At 50.5% G+C, this 23,848-nt stretch overlaps 1 protein-coding gene across 1 annotated transcript; it reads left to right on the top strand.

Moving 5' to 3' along the window:
• The first annotated feature begins 329 nt into the window (after positions 1–329).
• On the top strand, positions 330–23,300 carry RRP15 (ribosomal RNA processing 15 homolog). The gene is made up of 5 exons (XM_054576592.1): positions 330–491; positions 9,714–9,967; positions 12,312–12,409; positions 14,108–14,309; positions 22,666–23,300. Exons 1-5 carry the CDS (start codon positions 347–349, stop codon positions 22,804–22,806), a joined length of 840 nt encoding a protein of 279 aa, XP_054432567.1. The 5' UTR covers positions 330–346; the 3' UTR covers positions 22,807–23,300.
• Positions 23,301–23,848: the final 548 nt, after the last annotated feature.

Consider the following 23,848-nt stretch of genomic DNA (forward strand, 5'->3'; position numbering starts at 1 on the left):
GCTACTACAGCAGTGACAAGCTGACCTTCGGGAGAAGCTGGCCGGGGAGGGAGGCGGAGCGCCTGCGGGGAAGGGATCCGCGCACCCGGTTTACGCCCCGCGGTCGGGAGCCGAGCGAGAAGGGTCGGGCTGGATGCCTTAGCACACGCGACCTAGGGGGAAGACAGCGGGATTCTATTTGCTTTCCAACTGGAAGCCAGACTCCTCCCCAACCTTTTGGGGCAGCAGCCCGGAACTCCGGGCTCCAGAGCCCCGCCCCGGAACCTTAGGCCGCCGGAACTCCATGCCGAAGTTCCTTTTGTTACCACCCGACGCAACTATCCAGGGACACTTCCGCTGCAGAAACATGGCCGCGGCCGTGCAGAACTCACGTGGGGGTATGGGGAAAAAGCTGAAAAACTCCCTAAAGAAGAAGAAGAAGGTGAAAATGATAGCCAAGGCTGTAGCACCGGAGCTGGAAGACGAGAACAAAGACCCTGACGGCATTGGAGGTAACGTACGAGGGCTGAGCGTTGGCTGCCGTGCGGAAAGGCCAGGCTGAGTTTGCGGGAAGCAGGGGATGCCAGTGCATTTGCTCCGAGCACCCGAGAACTTCATCTCCGCCGGCGTCCAGGGGACGACTTTGACTGGGTGAGAAGGCTGGCGGGGAGTGGTGTTCAGGGACGGGACGCTGTCAGCTGTTCGAGCTTGCCACCTTCTTTCAACAGATGTTTTCAGGGCCATTGTCATTCGCTAAAACGGACGGAACCGCTGCTTACGGTAGCCAAAAGCGAAAGGAAGTTTTGAATTTACTACAATGGGATAGGTCTCAGGGAGCGAGGGGCAAAAGGCCAAAACAGGTAGCAGGAAGACGGATGGCGTGCTTGCCCTTTCTTACGCGGTAGGTGCGTGCAAGTGTTCAGGAGTTAGAGACCACAGAGCAATGAATGAAAGAGTAGGTGGTTAAAGTAGAATAAATAAAAGCTGTTGATAACTGTCTCTCGCAGAGACGCTCGATGTTAAAGGGAAGACGTTTTGAGGCCTTTTACCGTGCTGCGTCAGTCCTGCTTCCCCTTTATTATCATTCTTGGCACTGCTAGTTTCTTAGGTCACAGGACATTGCGCACGACCCCTGACCTCCTGCTGCTCAGGTATTGCTTTCACAGCTAGAGCTCTTGTGTCGTGTACCTCAGCTCCTCTTCTCGAGGTGATCCATTGGCCTCCCAACCCGTAATGATGTCCAGCAGCTTGTATGGTCTGGCTCAGGTCATTCCTCATCATCTGCTACTTTGGTCCTCAGTAACCACTAACTGTAATCTAGCCGTGTTGATATCCTTGTGGTTTTGCTTAACACATCAAACATGCTCCCACAGCAAGGTTTCTGCACTTGCTGGCTTCACTGCCTAGAATACTTTTCAGATGTGAGCATGGCTCTCTCTCCCTCAGTTCCTCTCATCTCTGATCCAATGGGCTATCAACAAGACTTGTCCCTGACCACCCTATCTAAGGTACCACCACTACTGTTCTCCATGCCTCTCTGCCTTCACTTTTTTGACCTATTACCTTGCTTTATTTTTTTCAGCGTTTCCCAAATCATCTGACATTTTATTATTTGCTCAGTGTCTCTCCCAGCTGGAATCTTAAGTTCCTTAAGTGTAGAGATTGATGTATTTCCAGTACTTAAAACAGTGCCCTTGCATAGTGGATCATTCACAGATGTTTATGTGAGTGAGTGAATAAACTGGAACTTCCAGGACGGAGAAGAAGAAACTGTTACATGCTGCTGCTGACCCTGTGTGCTTAGAGTCCTCATTACCTGCCAAAGGAGTTAAGGAAAACAAGCTATTTGTTGGACAGGTATTAGAACTTTTGGTTCTGAGACACACACATACATATTTTTTCTTTTTTTAACTCAATAAACTGGTTCATATGGGGTTGTCAGAGAAAGAAACACTACTACATTTGGAGAAAAATACCAGTACTGCTTACAAAAAGGGAATTTGATTTCCCTTTTCAAGTACTGGATAACTCTCAGATCGCTTTTGACTAAATATTGATTGTAGTATTATAAATACCGATTAGGTCCTAAGGTTCTCTTGCTAATATAGATCAATTACATTATGGGTTAAGAAGGCTTTTTGCTAACAAGGAAACCTCATTATCCAGTTCAGTTTGGTGAACGCTTGTTGTGTTCAGTTATATTTCAGTCCCCTACTGGGTGTTGAGGGTACAAAGGATGAGTAAATTCCTGCTTGAGAATTACAGTCTTAGGAAAGATATTAAACACAGGACTATAATACAATAAATTGAATATTATTATTAAGAGGTAGTTATAAAGGTGGAGATCAAGATCATAGTCCCATTAAAAATGATAAGGATGGAGACAGAAATCCATGTCCCGTCCAAATCCAGCCTGGCCATTGCTTGCTTCTATCTTGTACATATTATTCCTGGTAGACTCTCTTACTATTTTAACGTGCGCTCTCTCCTTGTAGACACACGTTCTCTGGCTCACTGGTGCCACACTGTTCTGGATTCCCCATTTCCTGAATATAGTCTGTTCCCTGGGCTCCTAGCAGCGCGTTTGCTGTCTGGTCACCATACTCCTTTATTTCCCCCATCACCTTCCCTTCACCAGCCTTCCTGTTTGATTTTAGGTTTGACTTAGTTGTTTCCATCTACTTTTTCTTTCAAGAGTTAGACTGTCTCTGTATAGGAATAAATAATAAAGGGCCTTCTGTTTAATATATTCAGTAATGTGGACCCATTGGTTATAAGATGGGGTATCGTCCTTCGGTTTGACTCAGGCTTTGCCATTTAATGTAGGAAATTGCTGCTTTCCTCTCACGAACTCACACATTTCTGGAAAGGTGACCCATGGAAACGGCTGTCCTAGTTCAGATATTTGTCTATATGTGGCTTTGGCAGAACTACCACATTATCAAAATTTTTCAGATAATAGATAATGAGAAACTGTAAAGGCAGAAGATTGAATTTGGCTTCAGACTTAGAAGGAGTCAGTGTGCAAATTATAGGGTTATTATATACCTGCTCATCTTATCAGTAAATTGAATCAGAGACTTGCCTTTGAATTTTAATTGGACCCTAAAAATTGATAGAGATATGCCTTATTGTATCCTTTTGAAAGTGACTTCCTTTAGCAAGATGTCCCTAAAGTTTCACTTAAAAACACACGTTGTTTGAACTTTATTTTTCATCTTTTGCCTTAATTTCTTCTGACAGTTGTATAAGAAAGGTAAGACATTATTCTTTTATGCGTGTAAAAGTCTTGAGTATTGTTTGTCAGACTGCAGAAATTTCCTTGTTCTGTGCGGAGAGACCTGTCAGCTTGGCAATGGCTTGTGTCTCAGAACCTGCTATATGGCGCTGAATGTCCATTCCCTCATTGGGTGGGTTGGGAACAACTCCTAATCACATGGGCCAGGGGTCATCAAGGGTAAAATTGACAGTTGTTGTGTGTAATGTAAACTGAATGATAGCACAACGATTCAGAGTGAATTTTTGGTAAATTGTAATTCTCTCCAGTAGGGTTTGAAATTTGTGTCAAAATCGTTAAGTGATCGTGAATCAGAAATACACAGGAGGTAAAATGCTACATCTAGCATTATAAGTAATAGCTGTCATGTGTTATAAGGGAGAAGATGACACAATGAGTATTTGTTTCAAGTTTGTAGCCTTTGAAATACACACATAGACACACAGCCTCCCTAGTCAGATGGTCCACAGCTGGGCTGGGGAGCAGCAAGTGCCCAGAGCCCTTAGTGACAAGGGCATCTGTACCCTTAGGTAAAATCACCGTGGGCATGAGGCCTGGCTGCTCTAGTTAATGGAGGCTTAGAGAGAAATTCCTCTTTCATTCAAGCTCTGTTAAAATATTCAATGAACAATTTCTGCATTAGCTCGGTACATATCAGTCTGAGTAGGACCTTGGAGGCAAAGCTGTGCAGTGCCCCAGAAGCCTAACAGTCTCCTGTCACTCCTCTGTTACCTTTGTGGCTTTGGGCGTGTTGCTAACTTGGCACAAAAGCTCCAGAATCATCCCCTGTGTAGATAGATAATAAAAGGAACTCATGGAGTGTTGCGAGGGTTAATGAATGTTTTAAATAGTAGCTAGCTCTTAACACGTGTTCCCTCGTTAGTATTAACATTATTTTAACCAAGACTGTGGGTACAATTACGATGGAAGTACAATTCATTTTACGCTCCCTTCTTTTTTTTTAATCCTTTTTTAAACTTTTGGGATCCTCCCTGCTCTATTTTCCAGGATCTCAGTGTCCTCGTCTGTCCTCTGGTTACTTGCTGCCATTGATTTCGTGTCTGCTGTGTGCCAGGCCTGTGCTCAGTGCTTTTCCTGTGTTGTCTCATTTAGTCATCTCAACAGCCAGTGAGGAAGCTACTGTTCTTATCCGCATTTAAAAAGTAGTGGAATGAGGATATATGCTCAGTCTCTCTGCTTTTATAATCTGAGCTCTTAGCCCCTTGATGTGACTTCCTCGTCATCTGAAGCTTCTCGTTCAGCACCTCACATCTTGCAGATTCCAGCTGCCCCTGGTATTTCTTCTGGGCTCCTTTCTTGTCCTCCACCGACCACACTAGAATTCTCACCATGCGTGTCTGCAGTAGTTCCCCTTTATCTGCGTTTCTGCTTTCTGCTGCTTCAGTTACCCGCGGCCAGCTGTGTGGCCCAAAAATATTGTGAGAGAGACCACATTCACATACATTTTATTACAGTATATTGTTATAATTGTTCTGTTTTTTTATTAGTTATTTTTGTTACTCTGTCACTGTGCCCAGTTTATAAATTAAACTTCAGAGTATATGTATCATAGTTCATGTATCATAGGTGTGTACATACAGGAAAAAACATAGTGTGTAGTGTGTGTAGGGTTCGGTATTATCCACGGTTTCAGGCATCTACTGGGGGGTCTTGGAATGCATCCCCCACGGATAAGAGGTGCGGCTGCCGTGTGTGACTGGTGTGTAATCAATACTTAAATGTTTACAATGGATAGACTAGGCACTCTTAAGAACGTGTGTGTGTGTGTGTGTGTACTCATTTAATTATCACAGAACCCTAGTGAGGTAGATACTATTTTATTGCCGTTTCCACAGATTGGGAAACTAAAGCACAGAACGTCAAATCTTCAGAAAAGTCACGTAGGTTTGAGTCTGGAATTGAGATTGAATCCAGGCAGCCTAACATCCCTTTCTTCTTAAGCACTGCTGTGATCACGATTAGACTTCTGTAAGGACTTCTACCTGCCTTAGACTAACTTTGGAAGGTGTGAGTAGGCTTAAGGTATTGGCGTTTCCCAAGGACAACCTGCAGGACCGAGCAGAGAGGAGGTTGGGAGCGCAGACCAGAGGTGAGGCCCTGGAGGAAGAGCTCTGGCTGCCTGGCCTTGGACCAGCTGCAAGGGCGCGGCTGGAATGCAGAGCTGGGTTTTAGCTCGGGGTTAACGTAGATTATTTTTCCCAGATCACACTTCATTTCTCAGACCAGCTGTTGTATACATGCCTTACCATCCAGTCCCCAAACCTCCCTTTTCAGCCAGTGTGAAATTCCTGTCATTGTCTAAGAATCATACCTTCAACATCCTCATGCCTTCGGACATGCTGGTTGTTCTTCTGCCTGGGATGCCGGTAACGATCGTTGCAGTGACCGTTTTAATTTCCGTACAGAGGATAGGTTCCCAGCTAGGACGTGTCGGGTTCTGCATTTAGGGACCCTGCCCCTCCTGGTAGGCCGGTAGTGTGGGATCTTACTTGTTTGGCCTCTCCCTTCTCTTGTCATTCAAATCTTTGCTTTGCCCTTTAAGAAGAACTCAAGTGTCAGCTTTGTAGAAGAAAATAACCTCCCAAGCAGCCACTCCTTTTTCATTGCTTTTCTTTCAGAAGAGCACTTACAAATTTTTGTGGAAGTTAATTGATTTATCTACGCCCCCAAATGTGTCATTCCATCCGGGACAGAAGTCCAGAGGAAGAGTTTCCATTTCTCTGTCCTTCCATGTCATTCCTGGGTACTCAGTAAATAGTCCTGAGGGACTGTGAGTCTTCATACAACTTCATCCCAACTCCAAAGGCTCAGGGCGGTGGCTCCTGCTCCCGCCAGCTGCAGACACCAGCTGGGATCAGGGACAGGTGGGAGGCTGGGAGGGGAGCTGGACGTGTGAGGAAAGGGCAGCAGGAGAGGAGGTGCCTGCGTCGCCCTCGTACCGCAGAGCGCTGCCCTGCCCGGCATGCGCGCCGCTGGCCGCGTGTAGCTGTGTGAATTTAAAGTAGGTCAAATGAAATAAGATACAAAGTGCAGGTCCTCATTGTACGAGCCACAGTGGAAGCCCTCAGCAGGCTGCGGTGGCTGGTGGTGGCTCTGATGGCAGATCCTTTCCGGGAGCACAGGAAGGTCTGTTGGAACCGTTAGTGATCACTTCCTGTACGCACTCTGGGCAGCCCACCCTCATTTCCAGAGTTCTAAGGTGGGATGCAAGATTGGAGTTAGTGTCTAAAATGGCACACAGGACTTCAAAGGGATTTTTTATACTTCTCTGGTTCCCTCAGACCTGTGGCTATATCAGTCCACTTACCTTCTGTTATGAAAGATCAGTTAGTAGAAAATGCAAAAAAATCTCATCTTTATAGGATGCAGTAAATTTTGAAGAACAAGTTCTGCTTTTTGATTTGCATTGTGATTAACTTTGATGTCCTAGAAGTAAAATCTGTTTTTTAGTGTGCTGGAAGACCTCATTAACTTGACATTTCTAATTTATTTATATAAAAAGCATCATTTCCATTTGCAGTGAATGCCTGGCCAAAAACTTCTGAGCTAAGGCTTCTTTTAAAAAAATAAAAATAAAAACTATGACTTTAGCAAATTCATCTGGAATTGTTTCTTAGTTGGTGGGGTGAGTGCTGATTCATAAAAGGTTGTTACAGACCTTTTCATGGATTTATTGTTTCCATAATTGCATGTTGTGGTACTCAAGCTGGTTAAGAAACACACACACACACACACACACACACACAAAATGCCGGAGTTTAGAGGCAGATTGTGGGAGTGGCTTACACAGTCCTCAAGTCCGCGGATGCCTGTGCCGATGCAGCGGAAAACCGGGACGGGCTGCAGTTCGTGTCGGAATCCGCCAGGACCAAACACTAGGTGGCAGTGTTGCAGTTCTGACAGTTTACCAGCCGCCGGCACAGAGACTCCTGCTTCCGGTCAGGCCGGCGCTCCTCACGGACAGACTTTGGACAGACTTTTAATCGCGCCTCTTTGCGCTTAGAGACGCGCGGCCTAGAAGACGTGCTCTGCAAAGAGTCGCGAGTCTGGCCCTCGGTGCCTCTGCAGAGCTGCGACCCTGTGGAGTGCCACGTGGCCGCTGTTCCCTTCCCGCTGACTGCCCGCCCGGGGCTTTGTTTCGCGATGTGCTTTCCCGGGGGCACCGGTCACAGGAAGATGCTTCGGGGGGAAACCGTGTGACTCTGGAATCTGGCGTGTGGTAGACACACAAACATCTAATTGAGTGCTCGTGCTGTCAGCCTCCGTTTGGCAAAATTTACTTATTGTTTAATATCATGGGATAATACAGTTCTTACATCACCTGTATTTGCACGTCGAAGTCTAGAGTCATGTGTCTTCCGGTTTCTGAAATTCACCTGTCATACAGGATACAGAGAGATGGTTCAAATTAAATAAATGCGCACGTGGCAAGTGAATTTAAAAAATTCTTTTTCCTTATTAAGAAATATGCAACACATTAGGGCAGTAGAATTATTTGCAATTTTTTTGCTTTTATCATTTCTTTTAATGTTTTTTGATCCCATTGACACACTTCATGGTTTAAGATGGCGCTTTTTAAAAATTTATTTTGCTTCCTGTGTTTAACTCAAGTTTATGTCATGTTGTTACTTTTTGAAGAACCGTCTTTATTTTTGCCCATAAGTTTGAGTTGCATTTTTATGTTTTATTGGCTGTTTTCTAATGTTACGCATTTTTGAAATATATTAAATATTTAGTTTTTGCATCCTTTCCCTTCATGAATTCTCAGCACTGAAAAAAATTACTTTTGTGGAAAATACCAACATTGCGGGTGGTGCGGCGACTGGCCCAAAGCGCAGCCTCCGAGCGGCTCGGAAGTGGTGGCTTAAGGTGGCAGAGGGTTACGCGGAGGTTAACAGCTGGCAGACATTCGCTTCCTTTCACTGTGATCAAGGCAATGAGCTCCTTTCGTTTTAAACACTGAAAGGCCGTTTGAAAGCGGACCGTGCACGTGGGCTGAGATTAGAGGAAGCAGCGGGGCCTGGAGGTGAGGACGGACGGCCCAGCCGAGCTTCGGGTGGGGCTGCGGCCCCGCGCGGCAGGTGGGCTCCGCAGCGGCTCGGCCTTGGGCCGCGATGGCCTCTCTGTCCCGTGGGCTCAGGTGGTGGTTCTGCCTGGACGGGAGGACGTCAGAATCGGATTAAATAGGGAGCCGGAGGAGCCTTGTTTATGCTTAGGCCTCTCTTTAAGTAAGTCATCATGTAAAACGTTACTTAAGATACTCTTGCCGTTATTTAATAGAGATGCTTTCAAAGAAAGCGGCAAGGAATGGCATTTTTGGTGACTTTTGAGACTCGCTGGGTCAGGATTGGATGGCGGGGAGCGCGTTCCGCAGGGGCGGCGCCGCGGAGCTGTGCTCGCCCCTCTCCGCCGCCTCCGTTCCCTCTTCCGTGTGCGAGGACCGTCCCGGGCCGCTCGGCCGCAGGATGCCCTTCTCCTTTGCCGTGTTCCCTGGTGCGGCCCCTGGGCTCCTCGGAGCAGACCGGCCCTGCGGCCGCCGCCGCCTGCGCGCTGTGCGAGGGCGGTTGGCCTCTGGCCCTGCGAGGCCTCAGAGCTCCAGGCGCCCGCGTCCCAGCAAGTTCGCCTTCGGGCGGGGCCGCCGACCGGAGTCCCTGCCGGTTCCCAGCCCAGCCACTTGACTCTTACAGGAGGGACTACTCTGTGGTCGCCTGGATGTGTGGTGGGGTGGGTGCAGTCACTGTGTCTTCAACTCCGAGCCGGGCGGTGGTCTCTAGCCGCTCAGCCGTGCGACTGAATCTTCGTGTCTTGGGTACATGTCTCTTTGTTAGATTACTTTTCAAAAATGTTAAAATGCCCAGCTGTAAAGTTATTTACAAATTCTATGAAAGGAAGCTGTGTTTTTAGCCTTTTCTGCATGTACATTTAGAATGTTAAGTATTTGGCCAAATCCCTCAGGGAAGCTGTCTGGCTTCTCCGTACCACGGAACCACGGCACCGTTTTCTTGGTCAAGTGGCTTGTTATCTGTTCATAAAATAACCGTCATTCACCTCTTCAGTTGACCAGTGCACAGTGAAGGGCAGGGGGTTGAAGGCCTCTGCACTGGCCCCGTGCCAGCCTCTGTCCCCCTCACGCCACCCCCCCAGCAGGGTGGGCGTGCGGGTGGGGTTTGGTTTTTGCTGCCGGGGTCCTGGGAGTGGAGGTCCCTGCGTCCTCCCCCGTCGGCTCGGCCGGGCTGGATCTCTGGGGGCTGGCGACACGGGCAGAAGGGCCCGCTGTCACTGCGCCTGCCGTCCTTGGAGAGGCCCCTGTTGCGGGAAGGGAGGCCGGTGGAGGACTGCTCAGGGCCCTGGGCTGGCGCTGGCCGTGGCGCTGGCTGTGGCCGTGGCCGCGGCCGCCTCGGCCTCTGGCGTTAGGGTCCGTTGTTTCTTCTCCCAGGCTCCCCAGGCAGGCGCGGATCTGATGAGGAAGCGGTGGAGGCTGACAATGAGGATGAAGTCGACCCCCGGGACAGTGACAGCGAAGGCGCTGCAGACGCCCGCGTGGGCGCCAACGCGGGCTGGGCAGACGCCATGGCCAAGGTCCTGAACAAGAAGACGCCTGCGAGCAAGCCCACCATCCTGGTCAGAAGCCGAGAGCTGGAGAAGGAGAAGGAGCAGTTGAAGCAGGAGAGGCTGGAGAAGAGGAAGCAGGTGTGTCCCCAGCCCCGGGGGTGGGGGCCGCGCGTCCGCTCCGCCCTCCGTCCGTCTCTGTGCCCGGGGTCCCTGTGGTGCGGGCCCCATGGCCACCGCGGGGCTTAACGTTCTTCTTCCCACGGGGAAGGAGAGCGCAGGTTCTGTTCAGAGTCCCAGCCTCAACTGCCCTGGCGAATATGCTCACTTTTCAGTCACCTGTACAGAGCAGTAGAAACTAAACTCCGAGGAAATGTATCCTTTTAAAACCAGGTAGTTACTATGTGGCCATGACCCTGTTGTTTTATTCAGTTCAGCTGTTTCTGTGCTAACTGTACCAGGTCCTGAACAAATAGCCATACCAGTTACTTTTTGCTGAAACCTATTTTATAATAGAAATCGGTGGCATCATCATGGTTAGGGATTGCTTGCCACCCTGAGCGCCCACCCCCTCACCGCCGGGGGGCCTGGAATTCTGTGCTCCTTGTGTTAAACCTCCGATGCTGGAAGGTAGAGTGACATGTCTGCCCATCGGAGCCCAAAGGCTGGACTTCAGCTTGCCTCTGTGCGTTACGAAGACAAGAAACAATAATGGGGTCCTTGTATCCTTTCCACTTGATGACGTATTTTAATGTCTGAACGATTTGGTTACTGAAATAAGTCTTGTTTTTTAATGCAAGTAAATAACTTCCTACAATTGTACCAACAGTACAAAAGTCCTGATTCCCAAGGGGCACTTCATAGGTAAAAAGGAAAGAAAGCAGATTGGAATTGGCATCCAGTCCCTTTAAGCTTGTCGTGCCCTTCTCTGTTTCAAGGTGACTTCTGTCCTTGGTTCTTGTGCTGCGAACTGAAAGGCTATCCAGAGACGGGGCTCTTCGGGCGTTGCTCTTTGAAACAGAACTTACTCTGTTATTAACTTAGAGTCTCATTGAACTGTACGATAAATCGGGTCTCTAAATCATGCCGATAACTTGAACAGAGAATCTGAATCTTGATTATCTGGCAAAACGAGAAGAGGCCCTACAAATATCAGAACACGTTGGTACCGGGTCCCCGGGTCCCAGGGTCCCAGGGAGAGAGCCGCCCCGGAGGCCGGGAGACCGAGCGCGCCGCCGCCCCAGGCCAGAGCAGGGCTGCAGGTGGGGCTCCCACAGAGCGCGGGGGAGCCCGTGCCCCGGCCCGCGCCTGCTGCGTTCTGGTCAGAGTCTGTGGGAGGCGACCGGTGTGCCAGATAGCAAGCACTGATTTCTGATCATAAGTATAAAAGCTCAGAGTTGAAAAATACTTTGGGATTATGCAAGTCTATTCTCCCTTGAGCACGACAGATAATTCAGAATCAACTGCTTTAAACCTAAAAGTAAGATTTTTTTTTTTTTTTTAATTCTTGGCATAATCTGATAGTGAGTTTCTTGACAGCTAAAATCGATGATCTGATTTGAGGAGGAACCTGTTCCTTTAGAAAGGAATCCGGCTAATCTTTATAGCGAGAGTAGGAATTTGGGAGCTTTGCTAGACGCTTTTGTTCCTAGGAGCCAGGAGAGGGGAGGGTGTGCAGGGACCTGCTCCCTGGCCCCGGCGCCTGGGTGTTGGCCGAGGTCCGTCTCTTGCTGTTTGGTGACGTGTGGAGCTGGGAAGGGGGTCTGGAGCGGTTTTATCACCCTGGGTGCCTGGGGCGCGGGGACCCCTTGGGGACCCTTTTGAATTCGATTATTTCGTCTGCGGTTTTCCTGTTTCCTGGCCCCCCTTCTACTTCTGCGTGATGGCAGATCACCAGCGCACTGCGGTCTGTGACGGAGAGGCCACGTGGCCAGGTGCGCGGTCAGAGAAGGGGGCTTACATGACTCCATGAAAAGACAATCAGCCACTGTATAAATAGGATGCATCTGGATATGATGCTGTTGATTTAATAGCAGATAAAAATGCTTCCTCATTCTGACTGCTGAGGAAGTCGCTTCCTGAAAATAAAGAGAAACTGTTTAACTCAGAGTTACCACAGACGGCAGTTTGGGGGTCCCCCCGATGCTGCCCCTGAGAGCTGGTGGCGGCAGACGAGGCCTGGGGCTCTCGCGTGCCCACCCCCCACCTTGGCCTGCCTGCCAGCCCCACGTGTCCTGCCGGGCACATGCTGGCTGCCCGCCAGGCCCCTGCTGTCAGAGGGCCCCGCAGGAGCCCGCCCGCGCCTCTCCCATGACACGCCGAGTGAGAACCACAGGCTCCCCCAAAGCGTGGGGCCCGTGAAGTCCCTGTGACAGACTAAGCCAGAATGATTTATGACCCCTGTCCTTTCACAGGGTATCATATCAAAGTGGGCTGCGCTTTCAAACATGCCTAATACTCTCACCTAACACTATTTATAACACAGCTCGATAAGAAGCGGGAATGGGAAATGATGTGCAGAGTCAAGCCAGATGTGGTCGAAGACAAAGAAACGGAGAGGAACCTTCAGAGGATTGCAACGAGGTAAGACGGTGGCTTCGCCCCCGAAGACCCAAGCGCGCCAAGCTCTGAGAGCGATGCACTCCTGACTTGACGTGGTTTGTAAGCTCTGCCTGCTCAGCGCCAGGCGACTGCACTTGAGCCAGCCTGCTTAAGACGGAATTCAGCCAGAGGTTTTGTAGGTCTGGTGAGGTAAGAATACAATGTGCTAAGTGTCTGTTTGCTATGAACCTATTTCAGATCATCTTGTTTTATAGTCACAAGAACAGTGTAATCAGAATACCTACTGCTGTTTCTCTTAAGATGGCTGGCTGTGTGTCTGGCATTGGATGATTTTGCTTTGTGTAATATTTAAGGCATAACAAATTATATGAGATAGCAGCTTCATGCTATCCTTTCCTTCTGCATTTTTTTTGTCATTGGCACCAGATGGGTGTTTGAAGCCCTCTGTGTCCAGATAAATGGAATCTGGTGGCTGCTGGGTGGTCCCTGCCCACCCCTGTGGAAGGACAGGCACATCCTGTGTGTTGGGGTCACATAACAGAAGAGGCGGGGAAGGTTCATGGAGGAGACAGCTGTGGGGCTCCTACTTAAAGGGCACAGCAGTTGTATGTAGGGGAACTACTTGAGCTTCCTAGCCGCCTGCATTATTTCGGTCCTTTTCTGACCCCTCCGGGTAAGGTGCGGTGGCTAACCGTGCGGGCTGTCTCAGTGGCGGGCCAGATGGCAGGCGGGCAGAGACAGGCCTGCCCTTCGTCCGGGGGGACGCTCCCTTGTTTCCCAAGGTCGCGCACTGCGAGCACAAGGCTGAGGAGCAGCCTGGGCGCAGGGCGGTCGGGCCCCAGCTTCTTCAGACACCCGACCGGAACGTGCACGCTGGCCCGGGCCCGGGCGGGTGCTGCTGCCGCTGCCGGTGGTGGTCACAGCAGGGAGGTGGGGAGAGTGTGGCGTTCTCGAGCTGGACAGGGTGTTAGGGGTCTCCATCAGAGCCAGCCGGTGGGCACGCACCGGGGGCCACAGACGTCGTGTGAGTTCTTCTTGTGGCCATAGTGAAGAACGTAAAAGAGGTGGAATTCATTTCAACAGTATGTTTTATTTTAACCAGTGTATTCTAATGATTACTGTAGTATCTATATAAAACAACTATTAATGAGATTCCAGAGTTCATACTAAGTCTGCAAATAGACATTTTTAGAAATTGGATTTTAAAATTAGTTTTGTATGATAAGAGTTGGAGGTAGTGTAGCCTGTTCAGCTGTGTGGGTATTACTTTTCCTGTTTACAGGTGAAATAAAGACCCAGAAAACAGGCCCTCGTGTGAGGCGTCGGCCCACTGACGGCTCTGCTCTCCCTGGCGCACCGGCGGCGGGCCGTGCCTGGGCCGTCGTGCGAGCGCAGTCAGAGAGACAGACGCGGTTGGTAAAAGTAATTCTGAGGTCTAACTGGGCCAAGTTGATTTAGAAGGACCTAAGCTGAGAAAAACAGGTTACATATCAGTCCACATATATTCATTCTCTGAATAAATTCATAACCTTATTTTCATTCATTGAAACGGATGTTCATCTTTCCGAACTGTCTAACCATTCAACTGTTTCTGTTTGCGTGCCTACTAAATGCTTGCCTCTTTCCTGAGCAGTAAAAATACGTTGTTCCTGTCCTCGGAATCTGTGCTCCAGTGTGACCGTTGATTAACTTTATCGTTCTGGCCATTTTGCGATACAGGGGTGTCGTGCAGCTGTTCAATGCTGTTCAGAAGCATCAGAAGAACGTCGACGAGAAGGTTAAGGAAGCTGGCGGCTCTGTCAGGAAGCGCGCCAAGTTGATCTCCACTGTTTCCAAGAGGGACTTCATCAGCGTTCTGAGAGGGATGGACGGACGGGCAGACGAACCGGGTTCCACGGGCACGAACTCAAAAGCCAAGCAGGTGAGGCTTTCGCACAGGCCCGGTGCCTCAGGCTTTCAGCTTTGACGCTAAGGACGTGGCCGGGGCGGGGCGGGGGGACACAAAGTAGAATGATAGCTTTTTCAGATCTCACACCATGTTACATGCCCACAGCCTAATGTAATTTGGGTTCCTAAGTTTTGTGATGATTCATTCAGTACGGAAATTGCCAGTTGTGGATGTCACAGCCCTGCTGTTAGAGCTCAGCAGCCTGTAGGTTCAGATGTACTTTTCAGAGGTAGAGCCACACGGTCCCATCTAAAGTTCTGCCTGCCTTGTTTTTTGGAGACTGGAAACCTCGGGGAGGTGCACAGCTTCAGAGTGAGGTGTTTCCCCCCGAGGGCCTTGCGATGGGTGAGCCTTCTCGGACAGGGAGGAGCTGACCTTCGGGCTGTCGGGGAGCAGGACATCGGGAGCCAGGCCGCCGGCAGGTGTCTGCTTGGAGAGGAAGAACGTGAATGCTTCCCATGATCCTTGGCGAGATGGTGCTTCCCCAGCCCTTGGGACCTGTGGGCCCCAAGCGTTGCCTTTATTAGTGTCCAGGTGAAAGGGTCTGAAATGTGCTTTAATCTCAAAAGGAGTGTTTTTAAAAAAATAAGTAAAGCAAAGTACGTAGTTGTAGTTGATGGGTTGATTTTATTGCCAGCAAAAGGTACTTGAGTCAGGAAATGAGAGTTTGCTCATAGTGGGGTATTGTGCGTGTGTGTTGGGAAAACAGTTGAAACTGTTGAGAAGAGCATTTAGGAATTTCAGGCTGGGTCAAAGCGTTTTTCGAGTTCCTTGATTTTGTTGCCATTTTACCTCATCTTGACAGCTGCTTGAGGGCCTGGATGGCAGCTGACGAGGCGAGGGTGCTGGCTGGCGCTGTCGTGGGAAAGGGCCTCGTGAACCCCCAGGGGCCTGCTGGGGGTGTAACCCTCTTGGTTCAGAAGGCAGGTTGTGTCCTCGTCACTGGCGACATCCGACCGCGCTGGCTGAGAGGAGCTAGTGGGACGTGGGGAACGAAATGACCGACTCTGGCCTGGCGATCTCTCTCAGCCGCGGGGTCAGCACAGCGCCCGCCCCGCCAGCGCCCGCCCGGGCCCTCCAGTTGGTGAGCTCTGATGGAGTCGAGTTGGCTCTTTTGCGGGGAATGCCCACTGTCGGTTTCGGAGTCTTCTGGGTCCCTGTCCCCTTTCTAGAGAAGGGTCCTGCGGTCTGGCGCTGGCCTGTGCCGTGCAAGCGTGGCCTGCCTCCCGGAAGCCGGCGGGAGGGAGTGCAGTCGCGGGGCTCCCGGCGTGGGGACTGCGCTGCCCTCTGATAGGAGCGCCCTGGCCGCGCGTTACTAACGCTCTCGAGTGGCAGGCTCTGCGCACGGGTTTTGTCGATTGGGATTTGCTGTTTCATCCCGACCAGCTTTTGTTTTATGATGGAACTACAGTAACACTTTTGCAGGAAAGAAAAATGCTGGCTAATTTCTATTGGAAAGGATTTCCTTAGCAATTGCCGGGCACCAAATTGCCATGACAATCTCTAGGTTAAGTTACTGGAGGAGACTAGGCATCTCTTCATTTTTTCTGTCTTTGTGCTATGAGCTCTCTAAATGTCAGACACAAAAATAAGTTCGGGGCCTCTGTTCTTACACGTTTCTCATAAATGGCAACTGTGCAGTTTCTTCAGAAACTAGACTTCTAGAGGTGGGAGTGCTTTTGAAACACCCGGTTTCTTGGGCATCTTAGAAACTTAGAGCTGGACTTGTAAAAGTACATACCCCATTCCTGAATTCCCGCACCCACAGGCGGAAGCTAGGAATGCAGGCGCTCCTTACGCGGCCCCCAGGTGGCCCCCAGCGGGCCCCCAACAGTGCTCGGGGCTTAGCTTTTAAATGGAGCTCGGGGTGTGCAGGGCAGGCCGCGGTGGGTAGGGAAGGCTACTGTCCTTAAGTTGCCCCCACATTGCATGGCAACAGTGTTGTTACTCTCACATAAAAGCTGCTCCAACAGGAATGTGTGGAATCCTAACTTTGTAAATAATTCAGCTTAATGTTTGTTTACTGCAAATGCCTAAATAGATTAGAGTTTAGACAAAAGAGAGACTCCGAGTTTGAAATGAGAATGAGCAGGACTGTACACATCACTGCCGATGGGAACGCTTTACAGCCCGTTTCTCATTGTGGTCACTTCTTTGAAAATAGCTGTTTGGTCTTTAACGCAGGGTGGTCCCTGATCTGAACAGCAGCTGGGGCCTGGGCGAGCCTGTGTGTGGCAGGGGGCAGGGGCGGGCCCTGGCTTGTGGTGGGAACACGGACAGCTAAGAGGGAAGAGTCAGAACCAGTTACAGAGTAAGGGTAGCGACCTCTAGTTACTTTTGAAAAATAAAAAATAATGATGGTGGCCCCACGCGCCTCTGGGCCCCTCTGAAGAATCATCCTCTTGTTGATGTAGCTGTCGGTAGAGGGTTCCCATCAGTGAGGATGGGGCCCTTTCTAAAAGTGTGATGGCCCCGCAGAAAGTGGGTCTCATGCCACGTGTTAACACTTAGGGTGCACTTTTAAAATTCAGAATATTCTACTATGTCTTGCTTAAAAAAAAAACCAAACGTTTTTGAGTCCTAGGCAGTGGAGAACGTGTATGGCCTTGTCTGAGGCACCGGACCGCTGGGGTTCGACGCCCCTGGCCTGCCGTCTGGGCCCCTTACCCGGCTCAAGCCTCAGGCCTCCCCGCCGTTCCGAGGCCATCGTCCCGCGGGCAGTAACCGCCTCGCAGGCACTGGGGGCCGCGCGAGCTCACGTCCGCAGGGCCTGCGCGTCGTAAGCGCTGCGTCGCGGTTCGCAGTTATTTTTATTTTTTGTTGCATGTCATTAGAATGAGTTCTTTTCATTTAGTGGTTTTTTCTCAACAGAGAATACGCACAGATGGATCTGTAGTTGGAAACCGATTTGAAAGGAAACTCTTAAACTATTACTACTTCTGAATTACTGGATAACCCCAGAGCTCTCTAATAATTCAGTAAAACTTGTGTTTCGATTTGGAACAGTCTCCCGCATTGAAGCGTATCTGGTCCAGTGTTGCGCAGCTCTTACAGAATGATAAAGCCAGATTGTGAGGACATAGAGATCAGTCCCCACTCTCGGCCGTGGCCGAGCTACGTTACTCACATGGTTTTACTTGCCAGGAAAGCTGGGTTTGTGCGCAGGCGCTACCAGGCCAGTCAAGTGCCCCTGTCTTTGTGAATAGACCATCTGTAGAGATCGCAGTGTCCCAGGCTGGGGGGTGTGGGTCCCCGCGGGCTCGGGGCGTCAGTAAGGAGGGACAGTGGGAGAGGGCAGGGCGGGACCTGCTGTTGTTTGCTTTGTGCCGGGTGCCGTGGGGGGTGTTTCACATGATCGTTTTAGGAGGCACTCCCGTGTTGGAGCTGAGAAGCCGGAGTGGGGAGGATCCCGTGACCTGCCCCAGGCCCCCTTGATGGGAACTGGCCGAATCCGGAGAGAAGCCCAGCCGCACCCTCCAGAGCCCTCAGGCAGCTGTCCCCGCTGCTGCGGGCAGGGCGGCGCCGCCAGAGCCTGCGCACAGGGCACGGTCCCCCGGGGAGCGGGGCTGGCGCTGTGCCCCCGCCCTGCCCGCACGAGGGGCGTGCAGTGGGGCGTCCTCCCTCCCACAGCCCCTCCGTTGAGAGCCTGTTTCCCAAAACTGTCCGGGAAGTTCCTTTCCACATTTCAGAATTTTGGAACTTACTTAGAAAGGTCTCTCTTATAGGTGACGTTTTTATTTACCAAGGAATTAAAGTTTCCTAGATACCCAGTGCGCTGTGATTTGGCCATCACACTGCACCCTGGCCTCGGGGCCTTTGGGCCTGACCCCCCCTCTTTGAGTGCCTCCCCACCCTCTAGGGTGACAGGATGTCCCCGGCCTGGCGCCGCCCGCTTCTCCCCGGAGCCCTGGCGAGGGCAGCCCACTCGTGGTTGAGTCTCCTTGGCGTCAGGAGCTGTGTTGATACTGGGAATATTCTTCAGGAGCTGCAACTTAGTTTTTGTTTATATAGCCTTTCGTGGTTTTACAAAGAACTTTTACCTCTGCTTTCTCATCGAAGCTTGTTAACAAATCTGTGATATTAAAACATCAGTGTCTGTTTTCTGGATGAATACACGGCTCTGCTCATTTGTTTACAAATCTGACTTCTCATTTAAGTGCTGTAACGTTCCAGGTGAAAGAACAGGCGGAGCTCTAGGCGCTGGCTAGCAGGGCCTTCTAAATAGCCCAGGCTCCTTGGTGGGGGCGGAAATGTATCGAGCAGTTGTGTCCCCGGAAGGCTCCTTGAGATGTTACATTTGTCGTTCTAGTCAGCTTAGTCAACTCCGGCTTACTAACAGTTCTCAAGAGAATGTAAACAGCGAGGAGAGCCAGAGTTGCCTCAGCGTTTCCTAAAACTCCCTTCTGCGGCGCGGATGTAGAGACAGAGACACAGCGTAGACGTCACCAGATAGAAGCATTTTGAACCAGGACCCAAGTGTTGAGCTTGTAGTAAAATCAAGGGCCGCAAATGAAGTTGAAACGAAAACAGTGCAGTGAACAAAAAGCTAGTGCATGAAAGAAGCGTGCCCTGCGGGCGTGTTCCGTCCGACCCCCTGGGACGCTGCAGTGCCGTCTGTGGGCCGTGCGCTTGGACCCTGACTGAAGCTGACCTGGTTTCGGCATTTGATCCTTTTTTCCCAGGATCCGTGGGGGCGCAGGGGTTACAGGGGGGAGCGCTAGTCGTCCTTGCCAGGCCTCACGGCCACCGCCTGCGGGCGGGAAGCTGCCCGCCCAGCGACTCCAGCCCTCGGCCTCCTGCCCCAGGGCCTGCGAGAGCCTCTGGGCCCAAGCCGCCGGGTTCCCAGCGTTCTCTGTCAGTAGGTAAAGAAAAGCTAGGGAAATCTCTACAGCTCTTACCTCATCGACCTTTTTCCAAGCCCCTTACCTGCCCAGTTCTCCTTACGGAAAGGTCAGCTTGAGATGAGATGCAAGACGGCTCTTAGGGCACGTGACCCACCGCCTTCCCAGGGCACAGCAGCTGAGTAAGCGCTCGGGAAGGTTCAGTCCTTGTCTCCGCCTCCGGCTCCGGCCCTGGCTCCAGGGCGTCCCACTGACTGCTTTTCTAGTTTGCTTGGACCTCGCACACATCGGAACGTGGAAACTCTGCACAAATCTGGAAGCTGTCCACAGAGTTAACAAAATGGGAGCCCATGTGAAACATCCTAGGAAAACAGTTAAAATGGACTGAAACAAATTTGTGAAGGAATGGAGAAAGCCAGGAGTGGTCAGAGCACTTAGGAGTTGTTGAAGAATTCTTTAACGATCAGAGACAGACTTGAGTTTGTTTGCATATGGGGTCTGTCATATGCCTCGTAGGTTCCACGTTGAAAATTTTGAGCCCTTTATGACTATCGGGAAGTTATAGTGCCCTGCAAAGTTAGGAAAGCGTTGATGTTCTCATTCAAATTCTGAAGGTTTGGGGCTGCGTTTTGCTCCTGTTGATTTCTGCCGGAATACAGTTCTCAGGCAGTCGGGTTCCCTCCACCCTTCGTTTCTCACGTGGGCTTTAATCACCTGTAGAGGAGATCATTGAGGACAGGTAGCGCACCAAAAGTTTGCAGCAACAAAGGTATTGAGATGCATTTAGCCAGTGTTGAGAACCTTTCTTGAATTTAGGTGAAACTAAAAGTGAAAACTGACATTCTTCTAGGGGAAAGCAAATAAATCAAGTATTGATTGCTAACTGTAGCTGGGATTTCGTGGTTTATTTTTTTAGAATTCAACTTTAATTTTCCCTCTTCAGAATTGAAATGAGGCTCCGCTCTTCATTGTTTGGTGTTAGACTAATGAATAATTCCAAAGTATTTTCAGTTTTCTTTTCAGTAGCTGCCAGGGTAGGTTTGAACCTTGAAATGGAAGCTGATTAACATTTTTAAGGGTTGTCTTCAGTTTCCAAATTGACACAGATGCTTCTGTCTGATCTTGATGAAATATTTATATAAAACCAGGCCAGGGAGGGCGGGACCGTTTTGTTTCCTGGCCTCATGTGGTTTGCGTTAAGTGTGTGCATTGACTCAGTTTTACCTTGCAGGCTGCTAGGTCGCTGGGCCGGCCGCCGGGTCCTGCCCGCTTCCGTCGGTGCTCGGATGGGCGCGCGGCCCGGCGGAGGGTGGGAGAAGCCTGCGCCCACCGCGTGTGGGCCGGCGCGCGGGCCTTACGGCCTCTTCGCCCGGAGGGCTCCGCGCTCCCGCGCGTACGGGGACCCCGCGGTGGCCGGCCAAACCGCTTGCTGGGCTCTGTCCCCCGGCTCTGGGTCCGCAGGTCTGCAATGGGCCCGAGCAGTTGAATTTCCAAAAAGCAGTGGCGGTGCTGACGCCTGACCTGGGGCCGCGCTTTGAGAAGAACTGTCGCCCACTGCTTCGGTCGCTTATGCTTATGAAGCAAGAACCCTGCCGCCACAACTGCCCCGGGAAGGCCTTTCTTCCTTGTTGGTCTTTATATTGGGCGATTAGGACAAGCTTTGGATTTGCCCTGTTGCTGCTCTTCGGGCCAAAATACACGTTTCCGTGAGTGTCTTTCAGGACAAGCCTGTGAGTCCATTTTGATGAATGAACCGTTCCCTTTGGCCCCCGGTTGTCCCTTTCCCTCTGAGCTGCAGTGGCCCCTCCATCCATGGCTTCACCCCCACGGTGTTAGTTACCCGCGGCCGCTGGCGTCCGGAAAGATCGCGTGGGAGACTCCGCCGGCCTGGCCTCTCCACAGCCCGGCCCGGCCCGCGGAGCAAGAGAGGGTCGCACGCCTTTTACTCCAGGGCACTGTTCAGAACGTTGGTTTCATTGTTAGTTATTTTAGTCTCTTATTGTCCCAGATTATAAATTAAGCTCTGTCATAGGTAGATACATAAAGATTTCTCTCTCTCTATGAAAAGCACCGTGTCCCTGCAGCCGCAGGAGTCCACTGGGACTGCGGGCCATGCGCCCGGCCCAGGGGCTGTGCTTGTTGGCGGCCTTGACCCTGTGCGCCCCGCCCCGGCCCTGGTGCCCGCGCCGAGGAGCGACTCGGAGGCCCAGGGCGGGCTGCCGGGACCCCGCGGAGCCCTTCTGCGGTGGCGGGGCGAGTGTAGCGGCCGCGTGGAGGCCGCCGCGGAGGCGGAGCCTGCTCGTGGGCAGACAAGCATCACGGTGGCGCACTGTCCAGCCCTCGGGTCATGTTTGGGCACCAGTCCTGCTTCGCGCTTGGATCCCAGGAAGGGGTGGGGGTGACGGTGGGGGGCTTGTTTCCTCCTGGTCGCGGCATCCAGCGGTTTTGAATGGTTCGGTTGTTTTGGGGCCATATCTTTCAGTTAAAAGGGAGCTTTAACAAAAATAATGTCTTGTGACCCAACAAATGTCTTTAATATATTTTTGCTAAAAATTTCTTTTTATATGGTTTAAACCCCCTAAAGATAATACTGTCTTCTAACCAAATATCATGGGGTCTTGCAGATTTAGAGATTTTTCCAAGTGTTATTTCTTTGAATGGAATAAATAGAAACGCATCGGCTGGTAGCTCCATGAAGACAGGGACTTTGTTTTGAACGTTGCCGGAGACCGATTTCTTACTGTTTGTGGAACGAGGGAAAGAAAGCAGAGCTCTCAGTTCTGCGCGTACTGCAGTACCTGGGTAACGCCGCCAGGTGGTGCTGTTGCACCACAAAAGGAGAGGTTGCCGTTGGGCTCTTAACACGCGTAGTTTTATGTCAAGCCTATCAAGAAACAAAATGAATCGACTACCTGTGATGCTTATTGCCTGCTCATTTATTTGTCATTTTTTTCATGTGACTAGGCTTTTGATTACCTGATGAGGTCAGGCAGTCAGGTCATGGCCCGAATGAAGAACATTTGGTTCACATGTTTATCAGCTCTTACGTGAGATCGCGTCTGTGAAAACCCAGGGCAGCGCCCAGCTGGCTTCCTTTTCTCTCTTCTGGGCTAAACGCCTTCATTAAATTTCTGTTCATCTTAAAATAATTTGCCAAAAGTTTTAGTAAATTACCAGTGACCTTGAAAGAATAAGACTCTTTTGTGAAACGACTTTACGAGTTGATACCGAGCCTAGATCTTCCTGTATTTTCTCCCCATTGCAAACATTATTTTGCTTCCACGAGGCACGTGTTCTGTGAACGCCCGGCTCTGTCACATGTTTGTGCAGACACGGTCCCTGCGTACAGAGAGGCCCGTGCGCGCTTGGCCGTGGTCCCTCTCTGGCCGGAGAACCAGGGGGCGCCCCCGCGCCGAGGGCTGGGGCCGATTCAGGTGCGCTGTGGTTGAATTGGCTGTTGAATGTTTTGGTTCTGTGATTGTCCTCAGACCGAAGCGAAAGAAGACGGCCCGGGCTGGACCATCCTCCGCGACGACTTCATGATGGGAGCGTCCATGAAGGACTGGGACAAAGAGAGCGACGGGCCCGACGGCGGCGGCCCGGGACCGGGGAGCGACACCGATGCCTGACGCTGCGTGCGCAGGCGGCGCCGTCCGCGCGCAGTCGTTCTGTTTCCCGGAGAGAGACGCTCGCGCCCCGGGAGCGGGGCGGGTAGGGCCCGTGGGTCACGCAGCCGAGGGCCTTCCCGGTTACCAGCTCTGGCGCGTCCCGTTTTCCCGGAAACTTTGCTGAAACTGTGTTTTCAAACTTTGTATGATTTTAAGCATTGTATCAACCTGTCCAGCGAGATGCACACTTTGCCACGATCATTATCGGTGTACATACTGGCCATTGATATTTGGTATTTTGTTTCATTGTTCCCAGTGTTTCTAGAAAGGCAATATTCTTTATAATTAAAATGAACTTCTTGAAGTTAATATTTTTCAACTGACAGTCCTGTGTACTTAGAGTTTTGGGGGAAGGTTTGGTGTTGGTTTTGGTGAGAGCTTTTGAGAAAACTGTAAGTAGTAAAATTTAAAATATATTTCTGATTTGGGGTAATGATTTTATTTCCTAAGATATTCTGGCAAATAAAATGTACAAAACATACCAAATCTTTTATTTTTTTTTATACGCCAAGGAATGTACATAAATAACAACGTAAGATTTAAGTGCAGGGATATTTTTGCGTGAGAGGTTTGCTGGAGTGGAAGTCTCACGTTTCACTTCCGCAGCGAGGCGTAATTTCCAAGGAAGCGCGCTCGCCGAGTTTTGGTCCTTTTTCTCTTTGTGAATACGGAAGTTACCTTCAGTTCTCCTCTGCAGTCTGACCGACTAGTGAAGCAGCAGCGTTTGCCATCGACCTAGGTAGCCTGTGTCAGAATACAGCCTGTGACGAGATTTGGTTCTTTACTGTTGCCTTAAAGACGATTACATTCAGTGAGTGTTAGTATCCCGCTGTTAAATAAAAGGGGAAGACAAGATAAGACTGTAGTGGCCTTCCAAAACTCCCGTCACACTGGGCCGGGATCACGATCTGTGGGGGAATTATTTGATAAATGGGGTCTGTTGCTTTTTTTTTTTGAAGGTTCCATCGCTCTGTCCATCTTTACATCATAGATTCCTCCTGCT

Source organism: Pteronotus mesoamericanus, unplaced genomic scaffold (assembly GCF_021234165.1).
Source record: "Pteronotus mesoamericanus isolate MK-2021 breed Mesoamerican mustached bat unplaced genomic scaffold, CSHL_Meso_final contig_347, whole genome shotgun sequence".
NCBI lineage: Eukaryota > Metazoa > Chordata > Mammalia > Chiroptera > Mormoopidae > Pteronotus > Pteronotus mesoamericanus.